Below are 14,863 nucleotides of genomic sequence, written 5' to 3'. Positions count from 1 at the left end.
AGCCTTTGGTACTCTGGCAGAGCAGAGTGTGATGGTTGATAGGCATGCACTAAGTAATCGTACACGTGGCATGGAAGTATCTCAGAGTAGACTGTCCCAATAGAAGGACCAATCTAGATCGTTCATGTACGGTAATCCATACGGATTCAAGTATTTAAGTGGACGGTTTATATACAGTTAATGGACGATTGATATGAAAACCAGTCAATGGCCCTCCACTATTCAATGAAAATGTTGATTTGGGATGGGGACCTCTGCATGGAAAGTCCCAAAGTGTGGTCGGTTCAACTTGATTTGATGTATATATGCACGTGAACAATTTCTGAGTGCCTGTGTATCAACTATCACAGCCTGCGAGAGTATCAAATAACTCTCCCCCTCTACCTACGTGGGCTTCAAAGAAGGCCCAGCTGAGAGCCCAACATGCATGCATGGAATTCCGAGCCAGCTTTGATTGCGTTCGTACGTGTCTGCACTGCCATCCACGATTCCTTTCAATGACTTTTCTTTTTGAGGAATTATACTATACTCTGCTGAGTATGCAAGTATCGTACGCATGCACAGAGACACTGCGAAACATCAGGTACCTCTTACGCAGACGGTCCGTATTGTGGGTCCCACTTTGTATGAGTGTTTACTGGACGATCCTGATCTAATTCGTCCATATTGGCTCACTGACTTTGAACTGATGGCTATTCTTCATTCAACTGTCTTCTTGTGGCGGATGTACCAATGGTCAGGGTCACCTGGTCATTGAATTTTTTATTGGCCACGTGTTTGGAGGGTATGGTTTTGTTTGAGGTGCTTGTGGACCCTATCTGTACGTGTGTGTATGATTCACCCTTTATTTTTATTTGAAAATTTTACAGAAAACCATCATCTTCAGCATAGGATTTACGTTTCAGTGCCTTTAATTAAGAATGATTTCATTAAGCTACCTTGCTAAACTCTTAGAAATTAGAATAGTTAGTGTCAGCTGCTTAAGCGGTGTGTTTATATAAAAATCACCTCGATCACTAAGTGTATTACCCCTTTTTTGGCCCAAGGCTCAAAAGTCATCCCTATCCATTATTTAGGTGAACTATAAAGGTTGAAAACAACGTTGATCTTTCAAATTATTTTACTTTGTATAACTTGCTTAAATCCTAAATGGCATGATTTTTTGGCCTTAAAGCTTAAATTTTGGTGCATCACCAATATAGTTGAAGTGAATTTCATAAAACATCATCGTATATATGCCCCCTGAAATAAGTATGGACGTCTTTCTCCCATGGCCTATCCCAACTTATTCATTCCTTAAAGATAAGTATGAGTTTAATTCATTAGCCCCATAACTAATATATATCTAATAGTTGGAATAGAACTCACGTACACATCATGGTGGGTTATCAAAATCAAAAGTACTGTGTGACATGGCCCTTGATTTTCGATGGGCCTCGTTATGTGAAATCAACTTTAACTATTAGATATATCTACTCTAATCATTAGATATGTAATCTCATGCTAAATATGAAGCCCAAAAATTTAAGCTGCCCCACGCTAAATAATTGAAAAGAGAAGTCCAACCTTAATGTTTACAAGGCCCATTATAATGCTAGAAAGAATTCATTTCAACCATTAGATGCCACAACAAAATTTATGCTTGACTCAAAACTTAGGTTTATTCATAATTCATGTGAGCCACACCATGGGAAATAATTTGAAGAGTGAGTATTGCCTTGCATCCTGTGTTTAATTATGTGGTCCACATAAACCATGGATGGAATAAAGTTTTGGACAGTGGCATTGATGGGAGTGAATATGTCCTGGTGGTCGGGTTGGATTTCAGATAACCATCACAGTGGGGCCATTGGAGCTGCCAACATTGCAATGCCCGAACCGTCTCTAATAAATTAAAGGGAAGGTACTCGGTGATGATTACTCAATGAGGTGGTGTATTAAAATCCTTTTTGTAAGAGGTATCTGAAAGTAAATACAATATTGAGTGGGTAGTTTTTTAGTAATATTTCCTTTATTTATTTTTCAGACAAGGACAGAGGTGATGAGTGTTGATCGACCAGCCACTGTACAGGTGGCATACGTGCAGGTCGATGCAGTATTGCCCAAAAATGACAGATGATCAAATCATCGTAACCGTTCAATAGACAGATATCAAATGAAAGGTTAAAAGGAAAAAGATTTGACAGACTTACAGCTCGCCCGAGCCATCCCGACCTTACATCACATCCAAGTAAACGGTGACACTTACCATGAAGATTGTCCCTGCGTGAAAATTGGGCCCATCTACTCATCAAGCAGGCAACAGAGTCATGGGCCAGGATGGTCTAACTCAATATCCATGTGTGGCCCATCTAATATCAAGAGAGAAAGTACGGCCAATCCGCTCATCGATCAGTGGACAATGTCAAAATAATCGATGGTTGATATTCTAACTCGGGAAAATGTGTGGCCCAAATAATGAGTTGATATATAGCATGATTCTAGAAAGAGCTGATCATCATGGTGGGGCCCACACTTACAAGCAGCTCCCAAAGTTAGAACGGTCATCAGGACAGATAGGAGGGGGAAAATCAGATAGCTATGATATTTTGACCAATGTCAGTTAACGTGCTACGATTACTCCACAATTGGGCCACCATTTTTTTAACCATCGGGGTTGATTTGTGTGTATGTAGCGGTTACAATGTATAAGTCACCACCATTTTAAGATCATGGTGAACTAGCATCGTAGTTCAGTACTTTTCTTCTTGGGAGTCCCAGGATCCGCTCGGAGGGACCAGAGTCGTCAGCACACAACCTCTGTGGGGCCCACCAGGATGTATTGTTTTTACATCCACTCCGAAGATCAGGTGATAACACCAAGTCTCACTGTACGTACAAAATATCATCTGGATATAAAACTCATATGGGCCACACCAATGGGACAATAAAATTTCGATTAAAACATCTAAGTTCACATGGTGTGCCCCACCTGAGTTTTGGAGAAGGACGATTTTCATAGTTTCCTCTTATCATGATGGTTTACACCTGATGAATGGTTTTGATGTAATATAAACACGACCATACACACAAACCTATGGTTGGCGTCCAATTCCCATTATTCCTTCCGGTCTGACCCAACTGCGTTGTGGGTCCTTTTTTTTTTTTTTTCTCTCTTTTTTGTCCTCAGGATCTATCATATAAGGGTTCACACGTGTCATTGAGGGTCCACCGAGCTGCCTACAATAGGTGTTGTACAGGATTCCATTCCCGTTGGGCATGAGAGCCATACCAACCCACCATAGCCGTACACGTGGCATGCATGTAACTAACTCCAAACTGCCCAAATATTGGTCCCCATACAGGTGGCACACATACCCATATCCCCGAAAGCTAGACTGCTTCATTATCGAGATGATCCCAACCACAGATTGGATACTTGCTTCCCCAACCGTCCACTGATTGTTCAAAAATCAGCTAGTTCAGATCATCTCTTCAGTGTAACTCTCGAAATTAGCCTATTCACGTTGATTTCCTCAATTTGGACAGTTTGAGTTAAGGTTTTATTAATGACACGTGTACGGTGCTTGTATGCATGAGTATGTGATATGGATAACTACACTGAAATCGAAAACCTTCTTCTCTTAGTTTCCTGGGGATTTCTTTCCGTGTTTTTCTCAGAGTACTGAATACGGTTTCCATACACACGGAGATGAAAGGCTGAGGTTTGCTTTTTCTTTCTATTGTTCGCTTTATTCTCTCTCTCGTTTCCTCCTAAGAAGGCCTTGGTCCTAGCAAAAGAGAAGATTCCTCTCGAGATGGATAAAATAAGTTAAATAAGGGAATTGCTATTTCCAACCAACTCAAATGGACGGTTCCAAGCCCTCAATCGCATTATGAAGAAAAAAATGGGATACATAAGGCAATTACATGAATGGCTAGGATTGAAAGAAACAAAATTAAAAAAGTTTAATCAAGGGAGTCCATGTAATATTACTTATGCTGGTTATAACTTAGTGATTGGTTATCGTTTAGGGATTAAATATGAATTTTAAGTCCAAATTATTATTATTATTATTTTTTTTTTAAAAAGACATTTACAGGTTTTGTTTTTCAAAATATTTTAGGGTTTTTAAGGTCTGAAATAACTTCAAGTCATTGTTTTAGTGATGTGAGAATGTTTAAATTATTTAATAATTTTAGTAAATTTATTATTTTGAGAAAATTAAAAAGTTATCAATTCAGAATTTAGGGCTTATATAAGTCATATTGAATTGGATGGAATCAATACATAGCCTTTTTTATAGAAAAAAAGATGAGTAATGATCTGTTTGATTGCGTATTGTTTTACACCCATAGGTGTTTTTGCTATTTTCATTTCTTAAAAATGATTTCAATAATTTTCTACTTCAATATCGTTATCGTTATCCTTATTATAAATAAGTTTTCCTGTAAGGACGTCTCTAAATCAATCAAATTAACAAGTGGGTAGAATCATGATTAGTAATAGGAAAGATTTTTTAAGATGTCTCATTGATTAATGGCATATCACTATGTGGATTTTACCAAAAAAGATTGTTATTTTAATAAATACATTCAATTAGGGCTGAAAGTTGGGTGGCTTCAACTTGACCGACCCAACATTGGGTTGGGCTTAGGCAATGTATCGGGTTCGATCTTAGGCTTGGGCAATACAAAAACCAAGCTAATGAAACTTGGTCGGGCTCGTGTTGAGGTCTTAGGTTGCCCGACCCAACCCAAACCCGATCGATATATAAGTTACTTATAAATTATAATTGAGTATGGATCATCTTTGTTAAATGCACAGGAAATTCCACTGCTATTGGGTCTCATTGGTCCATGTCATTTCCGATGACTCAAGCTAACAATATGCATTGGATTTCTCTATCCCTAATAGATTGCATGCTACACAACACGACATTTAAATGACTAGTTGTCTTATATTTTAGCTTGTTTGTTTAGAAAATTGAAGTTCTTTATGATAAATAATTAAATATATAATTAATAAAATCATTAAAAATAAGACATATATTGAAATATATTATACTAATGTAATAACGAAAATATTGGCATGTATCCACCCGACCAACCCAACCGAGCCCGCTTGGGTTGAGCTTGGGTTGAGAATTCCCAACCTGAGGTTGGGTTGGGTTAGGGTTGACGTATAGGAACCATGGGTTGGGCTAGGATTGAGCACCAACCCGACCTAACTTGCTCAACTTTCAGCCCTACATTCTACCAATTCCAATGCCTATACTATATAGGCTATCTTAATGACTTTTCATCAATAATATAATTATTTGTTTCTTTTTTTAATAAATATTAGACTTTTTTATGTGGATTCAAAGGTTATTTTTTACAAGAAGTGAAAGTCTGAGTGGAAGAATGAGCCCTTAAAATCTGACGGTCTACACGATATAGGACCTACGCAAAACCTAATTCTACAGTAGAGATGGCCTTAGATTACGATATATGACTTAAATCATTCAAAGGACAAGCTAGATGGACAAATATGAAGTTGAATTGCCTACTGAGTAACTCAGTACGCTTTTATCGTATTGAGTAAACTCAGTTGAGCCCACTATGAATGTATGTTGTTTATCCACACTGTCGATCCGTTTTTCTTGCTAATTTTAAGGGTTAAGCCCAAAATTGAAGTATATCAAAAGCTCAAGTGGACCATACCACAGGCAATAGTGTGGAATAATAATTTCCACCGTTGAACCCTTCTTGGGGTCCACAGTAATGTTTATTTGTCATCCAATCTGTTCATAAGATTACAAAGACATAGATGAAGAGAAAACACAAACATCAGCTTATCCAAAACTTTTGTGGCCTCTAAGAAATTTTCAATGGTAGAGGTTCAATCACACTATTTTCTATAGTGTGGTCCACTTGAGCTTTGGGTATGCTTCTGTTTTGGGATCAAGCCCTAAAATTATCTGTTAAATTGGATGAACGGAGTGGATAAAATAAATAAATAACAATGAAACCCATAGAGTTTACTCAATACGCTAAGGTTACTGAGTTACTCAGTACGCAATCCGCTTCTAAAGCTCGATCTTTCTTGACATGTCATTCACGAGACAACCTCTCCCATTTATAGGAAAGGATGAGAAGTTTGGATGATACCAGAAATTATTTAGTCTTATCCTTATCTCCTCAGCTAAATATTCATTTAAAGTTGAATTTTGAATTTGTAATTTAAGAACGAAAAAAATATGATTATAAAAAATAAAAATAAAAAACCTAAACCTGTGAGACCCACCCACTATTATTACCCACGAGTGGGCCCCACTGGCCTATGTCCAACAAGAAGATGGGGATCCTTCTTCTCTCCATCATGCACGGAATACATTCTCTGGAGCTGCTATTTTAAAAAATGACAAGAGGGCTCTAGGTGTATGGAACCTTCCAGTGCACAAAAGTCATCTTAAAACTAAGCTGGACGTCCACAGCAAAGGAAAGGAGCAGGGAGGGAACACTCAACCTTGAATTTCACAAGGCTTCCAATATAATGAGTTGCAAAACAACCTAATTTTGACCTGAACCTTCCTAGCTATGAACTGGATAAAGGGTTTGGACATATACATACACTTAGCATTTCCTCACAATATATTCCCTGAATGAAGCGGGAAATTTTTTTTGGATCAAGTTGATTTTTGGGATCTGAGGGTCTTGTGAGGTGAGACATCTTATGGACAGGTTGGATATCATCAACAGATCATTGTAAGATAACTAGAGTGTCCCCTATATTGTAAGGATGGTTAACATTTAAAAAATGGATGGGCAAGATTGCTCATAAAAGATTTGGTCTAGTCACGAATGTTTAGGACCATTAGATAGATAGAGTTTTGGAAAGTGACATAAGAAGAGTGTATAGGACCTAATAGACGGTACAGATGGGTAATGTGGATGGCAACAAATGTAGATGCATAAGCTATTGAATCCTCTGTCTCAGACAAGGGTTATGATATTCAGGTACCCTGATTGGATGCGAGTAAAAACATTCCCCTTAAATAAAGGGACATGCACCCCTTGTTTCTTACTGATGGGAAATATTGAAATAGTAGAATCTTTTATTTGCATAGACCATATTATACTGAAATAATTCTCGAAATGGAATGGTGGGCGGGTGAAGATATCAATAAATTGGACAATATGTTATATATTTTTAGCATGTAATTTAAACAGGGTAAGATGAGAGAGAGAGAGAGAGAGAGAGAGAGAGAGAGAGATGATATTCTTTGACTGGGAGGTCTTTGTTGTGTTGTTGTTCTTTGACTGTGTGGACTCTTACGTAATTCTAACGGTTTGATAAAATCCAGGATTTTCAAAGGTTGCATGGGATTTTGTGAGATTTTGGCGTTTTTGTCTCTCACTCTCACTCCTGGACTTCTATTACCTTTTTCTTTTCATTTCGGGGAAGAATCGGTGTTTCCTACCTTTGGTCCGTTCTCTCTCTCTCTCTCTCTCTCTCATTACTATCTTCAGACAATCTCTTGTCCATTTCTTGATACTAACCTTCCCCCAACTCTCTCTCTCTCTCTCTCTCTCTCTCTCTCTCTCTCTCTCTCATTACCATCTTCACATATTCTCTTGTCCATCTCTTGATACTAACCTTCCCCCAACTCTCTCTCTCTCTCTCTCTCTCTCTCTCTCTCTCTCTCTCTCTCTCTCTCATTACCATCTTCACACAATCTCTTCTCCATATCTTGATACTAACCTTCCCCTAACTCTCTCTCTCTCTCTCTCTCTCTCTCTCTCTCTCTCTCTCTCTCTCTCTCTCTCATTACCATCTTCACACAATCTCTTCTCCATATCTTGATACTAACCTTCCCCCAACTCTCTCTCTCTCTCTCTCTCTCTCTCTCTCTCTCTCTCTCTCTCTCTCTCTCTCTCTCTCTCTCTCTCAATACTATCCTTGCCCCGGTTTTTTTTTCTCTTGCTATATCTTCAAATTCTCTCTCTATGCTAACTTTCCCATATCTCCTCTCTCAATACCATCCTTGCTCCATCTCATTCTTGCTACTGATCATCTCCAATTTTTCTCTCTGTAGATTCTAACAGAGAAGATGACCCATAGCTACATGCAAGACACAGTGGTTGTAGAAACTGTTTGGTGCCATTTCCAAATCTCTTCTCTATTAGATACTAACCCTCCCCATCTCTCTCTCTATCTCCCACGTCTTCAAATGCTAAGCTCTCCCCCTTATAAAAAATCAGCCAAGTGCTACGCAAATGTAGTTAAAATTCACTGAGAAGAAATACAATGGCACAATGTCCAAGTAAAGCTAACAAACTAGTCCCCAAGTAAAGCAAAAAAGAAAAGAAAAAGGAAAAGAAAACAGAACTCCAATCTTGTCTTTAAGGAATAAGAAGGAAAACTTCTGACAGATTGAGATGTTCTAAACTTCCAAATCAGTTGCCTTTTGACCAGACTTCTCATCAATGCCTTGAATAGATGGGTTTGATGTTTTTATATATCTTACCAACCTTCATGATGGGTATATGATATTAGTAATAAACTAATCTTAGTCAAGGAAAACCTTGAATTGCAATGATTGAATTTGGAATAGCTTATGATATTCAAAGAGAGGAAAATGATGAATGCTACTACTGAAAATAGCTTCTCTACGTTGGCTGAAGAGAGAGAGAGAGAGAGAGAGAGAGAGAGAGAGAGAGAGAGAGAGAGAGAGAGAGAGAGAGAGAGAGAGAGAGAGAGAGAGAGAGAGAGAGAGAGAGAGAGAGAGAGAGAGAGAGAGAGAGAGAGAGAGAGAGAGAGAGAGAGAGAGAGAGAGAGAGAGAGAGAGAGAGAGAGGGAGGGAGGGAGGGAGGGAGAGAGAGAGAGAGAGAGAGAGAGAGAGAGAGAGAGAGAGAGAGAGAGAGAGAGAGAGAGAGAGAGAGGGAGGGAGAGAGAGAGAGAGAGAGAGAGAGAGAGAATCTTACAGTCCATATTCCAGTAGTCAGTGCAGTAGTGAGCTTCATGATGCGTAGAGAGGACAGTCCAGACAAGTGAACCAAGCCAAATAGACAGTCCGTGAGGACTGTGCTAGCTGTGCGGAATGGATGGTCTAGATCTATCCATTGGAGCAAAATACGTCCAAATGCAAGTTACATCATTATAACTCAGACTACCATGAGAGCAAGGGAGCATTTCTCACATGAATCTAGTCCATTTCAACCACATAGACCTAGTTTTCGTCTCTTTATTATCAATACGAGGAAAAAGACTTATGGGCAACGGTTCCTGAATTCCATTTACACAAATAGGTTAGAAAATTTCCAAATATGGGTTTGAATTATTTTTAAACTACAGTCCACCCTAAATTCCATATGATCTTTGAAATGCAGTATCTACAATGCTAATGTCTATAGAGGTTGAGAAGAAGAAGAAGGTATGAAAGAACATAAATCACTCAATAAGAAGAAGAAGAGGAAGAACGTATGAAAGAACATAAATCACTTACTACGGAGGAGGAGGAATGAAAGAACATAAATCACTCACTACAATGCAAATATGAGATAGTCTATAAAAGGGAAAAAAGAAGAAAAGAAATCACTCACTACATTGCTTGTTTTCACCTCTAGCAATTAGCTCTTCATGTCAGATTATATCAAACTCCCAACTCACGAACCTATTTTGTAAACATACCTATAAAATACAAGGAAAAAAAAAAAAAACCAACATCAAATAAATGAAAAACAAGAATCCTACCATTTCTAACTTCTTCACCAGATCTCGAATTGATGGGCCCCACTATTGCAGATTTTCACCATCTTGAACACTTGGGGTTGAATCTCTTCCAAGTTAAGGTTGGTTGGACGGAATGGATTCCGTTGGATTGATTCAATTCTCTCCAGTTGAAGCTTTAGTTAATAACCAAAAAACATAAAAACGAAAAAACAAAAAACAACAACAACAACGAGCTTCAAAGGTAAGGTTACAGCGTTCTGAAGATTTGAAAAATCATAGAAGATGGCTGGTAGAAGATGAAGTGAAGCTGGATAGATCTGTCCATGGATTTCCACCCCAGTATTGATCATTTCCCGGAATCCCCAAAAACTGCCTTGATATATTCAACCCTTGATTTTCTTCCATCTTCACAGAAGCCACCTGACTGGCCACTGAACTGGACGGCTTCTGTTGAAGATGACTCATCCCACCTGTATAAGCCATTGGATCGACCCCTTCCGCATCAAACGGATAAAGCCCAGATGGTGGTGGCTCCAAGCCACTCAAGAAAGGAAAATGCTGTAATTGCTGCAAACGCCACTGATCAGCTGATCCAGCTGATAACATGGCCCCACCGCTACTGCTGCCGCCACTTGAACTACCTCCACCCATTTGATAGTCCATATCCGTCCCACCACCGGCTGTTACAGGAACTGATTGATTGATTCCCGGGAAATTAAGTCCGAGATCGGCCGCAGCGCCGTAATCAGTAAGATGATGGTGTAGAGAGGACATGTAAGGAAGGTGCGGCAGCGGTGGTGGGATGTGGCCTACTACATCAGCAGTGCAGTTGCTAGAGGGAGCTGAACCAGATGAGGTAGAAGAGCCGGCGTGGCGGTCGGCAGAGGCTGGTGATTTCGAGCTGCTGCTGCCTTTGCTTCTCTTGTTCCTCCGGCAGCCGCCGCCAACGGGAACGTTCCTTAGGGCACCTCCACGTGTCCAGTACCGCCGGCAGGTCTTGCAGAAATGGCGTGGCTGAGAGAGGCTGTAGTTGTTGAAGTAGCAGAACTTGGTATTGGTGGAGTCACAGCGCGGGCATTTGAGCGCCGCCTCTGGTTGCGGTAACTTCGCCATGCGGGCTCGTTCTGCCATCGAGCCAGGCCTGATAGAGCCTGCAACACCACTCCCGACACCTGGCCCCGCCGTGGACGGCGGGGCAGGAGGCGGGAGCTGATGGGAAGTCTCACTGGTGGTTCCTTGTGGGTAATTTTGTGGCTGCAAGAAAAGATAGAAAAAAGAAAAGCAGACCAAATCAAAGCAAAGCAAAGATTAATACCTGGTATATTCAAGTAGAGATAGCAAAAGGGTGGGAATATTTTTCTTTTAATGCTTTTTCATTAAGAAGTTACGAAAAAAAAAAATGGTTTTGAGAGGGAGATAGTGAGAAAGAGAAAGAGAGAGAGAGAACCTGTTGTTGCCAGTTGGGTGAATCTAAATAGATAGGAACAGATGGAAAAACCATGTTTTTCTTCCCTTTCTTTTGTAAAGGTTGGTGGGTTTTGAAGGTGGTGGAGAATCACATAGAGTTGCAGAGAGAGAGAAAGAGAGAGCTCTCCTTTTCTGTTCTTTTTTTTCTTTTTTTTCTTTTTGTTTTGGTTGGCTTTGGAATTTCTTTGGGTATAAGCTTCTTGGTCCAAGGGAGGGAAGCAGTGGAAGAGGAAAAGAGGTTAGTGGCTCTTCATGCATGGAAAGTGGTGGGGAGAGAGAGAGATAGAAAAAGATAAAGGAGAGGAGGCTCCTCCTCTTCAGGTCATGGTAGGGAAAGAGAAAACCTTTGATAGTCTGGCGGAGTGTGGTGGTTGATACTCATGCACTTGTATATTACTTTGAAAATTCACACGTGGCATGCAGTTAATTTAATTAAACCGTACAAAAGTGTTCATGATTTAGAGGTTAGAATTGGGAAATCAATATAATTCTCGAAATGTAAGTTTTGGACAGTGAATTTAGACGGTTTAATATGAGTTCATGCAAGCCAGGTATACCATTTTGAACTGCCGGCGTATTAAGTTTCATGGAGAGCGGGAGTATCAAATAACTCTCCGCAGAGAAATGGACATCCTTGTCTCCGTTGCGACTAAGGGTCCTGCCTTGTCACCGCCTATTGAGGCTCACATGCCGATTGGTACGATGATCTGAACTTTCCATGTTGTAGTTTTACTCTATAGTGATTAATGAATGGTTCTGATCATCACTTCAAGTAGATAAAGTTAGAACAATGAACAATGGATCGTATTCAACTCTTCAAATCAAAGGATAAGATCATTACTGAATTTTGAATTTGAAAGGGTAGCTTATTTATCGTGGAAAAGAGAATATGGACGGTTCAAGTCGTCGTTCATCACATCATATGGGCCCCAGTGGATGCGACACAGGATGGAACCTCAGTCGCGGCAGAGGCAAAATGAACTCAGAAATATGAAAGCTACTCGTAAGAGCAGGTCCTCAATTCTACTCGCAGGCACGTTTTGAGTGTCGCACGTGTACATCCATGATGGGGCCCACTAGATGGATGTTCGGTGGAGCAGCCATCTCTCTGGATGCAGATCTCACAGCGATGTCTCAATAGGGAATATCCATCCAGTGGGCCCATCATGCCGAGCCTGTGGTTCAAAAATCAGCATATCAGACGGTCCTACACCCATTGAATGTTTAACTGTTAGCCGCATTTGTTGTCAACCGTTGCTCAGAAGCCAACTGATCAGATGATTATGATCATCTGATCTTTGTCAATTTCGACCCACTTGTCATCCACATCAGGGCCCACTAGATGGACGGTCCCGATAATAAATAACCATGCAACAAGTACTATGGAGGATGTCCGGACCATATTCCGGTTCTACCGAATCTTGATGCGTATTTCCAAATTGTAGAGAGTAGTACAACAAAAAATCTCCGTAGGACCCACTATAATGTATGTGTAAAATCTGCTCCGTCCATTTGTGGTACCAGCTCATGTTAGTTCCTCAGCCGAAAAATCAGGGAGATCCAACCCTCAAGTGAGCAACGCAACAGGAAGCGGTGGTGATGGGAGGAACACCATTGAAACCTTCCTAAGGCCCATGATGTTTATATTCCATCCAATCCGTTCACAAGGTGTGTCCGAGCAGGATGAAGGGGAAGAACGAATAACATCTGATACAAACTTCGGTGGAGCCAAGAAGGTTCCAATGGTGTGTGGCCCCATCCCCAATTTTTCCTGTGGTGTGGCCCACTCAATTTTTTTTTAACATATCTATTTTGTAGGCTTACGACCTAACGTGTCCAGGCGCAACTGATGGACGGAGTGGATGTCACATAGCCATCATGATGGGTCCCACAGTGCTCCTTATTGCACAGGCTCGTACACAACTAGGAATTCGCGCGCAGTAATGGCATACCGATGAATGGGGCAGCCTGAATTTGGGTCCTTGTCTTATGATGGGTCTGCTTGATGAATGGCCAGGATCTGTCACGTTTGCATTCTGCTTGAATCTGTGCCCGCAACTTCATGTGCACTTGCTGGTGTTCTATCTGGTATACGTGCCAACATGCAACATCCAAGCCGCTACTCATGTGAACCCCACGATGCATATTCCTTGGACGGTATACCAGGTGGACCACACGACTAAGTCGATCATCTATCGACTTTTGCGTGTGAGAACCAAGCCGTTGATCAGTTGGGGCCCACTGTGTAGATAGCTGATTGGTAAACCGGTCAGCTCTTTCTTTTTGGGCCATATAGTATATATATATACACACACACACACACGCACGCACACACACACACACACACACACACACACAATGGAGCCCAACTGATAACTGGTTTGGATCTCATAATTGGCACACGTGTGGACGAGTGCTCTGCAAAGAGCACTCGTGTAAGTGTATTAGCTAGGCTGTCAACGAGCCGGGCCTTGGTTTGGGCTTGGGTCCAGCCCAGCCCATTAAAAGCTCTCGCACTAATCAGCATGGCCGAAACAAAATAAATAAAAATTCAAAAAAAAAAGAAGTCAGTCTTCGTTGGTGGAAGGGTCGTGATCATGAGGAACCATGCGATCCTTTGATCGTAGGATACGTACAGTATACCTGGGCTTTCGGTTTCTACATGTGGAGCGCATGGCTAAATGATCCAGACCATTTGATAATTTATTACAAGGAACTATTAATGGGCCACCTTTTTCTAAGTGAATGTGGACCGGTGATGTATTCGTCGTTTGAATAATCTATTTCAGGCCTCAATTTGTAAGGTTGGGGTTACTCTATCAAGGAGATCTTCGGTGAACCATCCATATGTAGTGGGAACCCACAGACTAACGGTCTGGATCATTGGACCATGGGACGACTTGTGAAACTTAAACCCAAGTATCGTCCGATCGAGGAACTATAATTCCTCCATGGTCTACGTTCCTTTATTCTGGTCCGTATATCCCGCGGTCATGCATGAATTCCTTGCTTCTCTCTCACGTTTTCTATGGTACGTCCGAACGTATTATTATTGGATGTACGTCGGACTGTATCTGTTGGATTTATGGAATGTTTCGTTGATCGAAGCCGTTGATATCAGTAGATAAACATCTTCTAATGGGATCATTGGAGATTTGTTTTACCATGAGTAACCATAAATTAAATGTTCCATACTCTAAAAATATTCAAATGATAAAGCAGTTGAGATATTTCAATACGATAAATTCATTATATATCTCTTAAATATTGTAAATCCGTCATTTAAACCATTTGGATCATTTAAACATACTCCAGGTGGAATGAATCTACTTCCGACGCATCCTATATTAATACATCCAGACGTACTGTAGCGAAATTCTCCACTCAGATAGCCATTCCGGTGAAATATCCAAAAGAGTCCATCTATTTCAAGGAAATTACTGAAATACCGCTGATACGCCTACGGAGATGGATTTGTAGTTGTCGGAAAGACTATGTCGGCAAAGCGAAGTTTGTTTCCAGGCGGAAATTTCGGTTAAAGGCAAAAGCTACGTGGCCCGAGGGACCACCAAAAAGTTTGCCTCGCACCAACCACAGCACAGGGGTTGTGCGATTAGGTATTGCCTACGCTGTGATCACCTTCACACAGACAACAGACAAAATGGGATAGAATTTGGTTGAATGACAGGCCATTATAAG

The 14,863-nt window shown here is 40.6% G+C and overlaps 1 protein-coding gene across 1 annotated transcript; it reads right to left on the bottom strand.

Annotated features, from left to right (window-relative positions):
* Positions 1-9,508: 9,508 nt before the first annotated feature.
* Positions 9,509-11,512, bottom strand: LOC131243684 (dof zinc finger protein DOF3.6-like). The gene is made up of 2 exons (XM_058243197.1): positions 11,145-11,512; positions 9,509-10,951 (listed from the first exon to the last, which is right to left on the bottom strand). Exons 1-2 carry the CDS (start codon positions 11,196-11,198, stop codon positions 9,971-9,973), a joined length of 1,035 nt encoding a protein of 344 aa, XP_058099180.1. The 5' UTR covers positions 11,199-11,512; the 3' UTR covers positions 9,509-9,970.
* Positions 11,513-14,863: the final 3,351 nt, after the last annotated feature.

The sequence above is a fragment of the Magnolia sinica genome, chromosome 4, assembly GCF_029962835.1.
Source record: "Magnolia sinica isolate HGM2019 chromosome 4, MsV1, whole genome shotgun sequence".
In the NCBI taxonomy this organism is placed as follows: Eukaryota; Viridiplantae; Streptophyta; class Magnoliopsida; order Magnoliales; family Magnoliaceae; genus Magnolia; species Magnolia sinica.
Note: the sequence above shows the minus strand (reverse complement) of the source record. Positions and strands in the feature narration are given on the sequence as shown.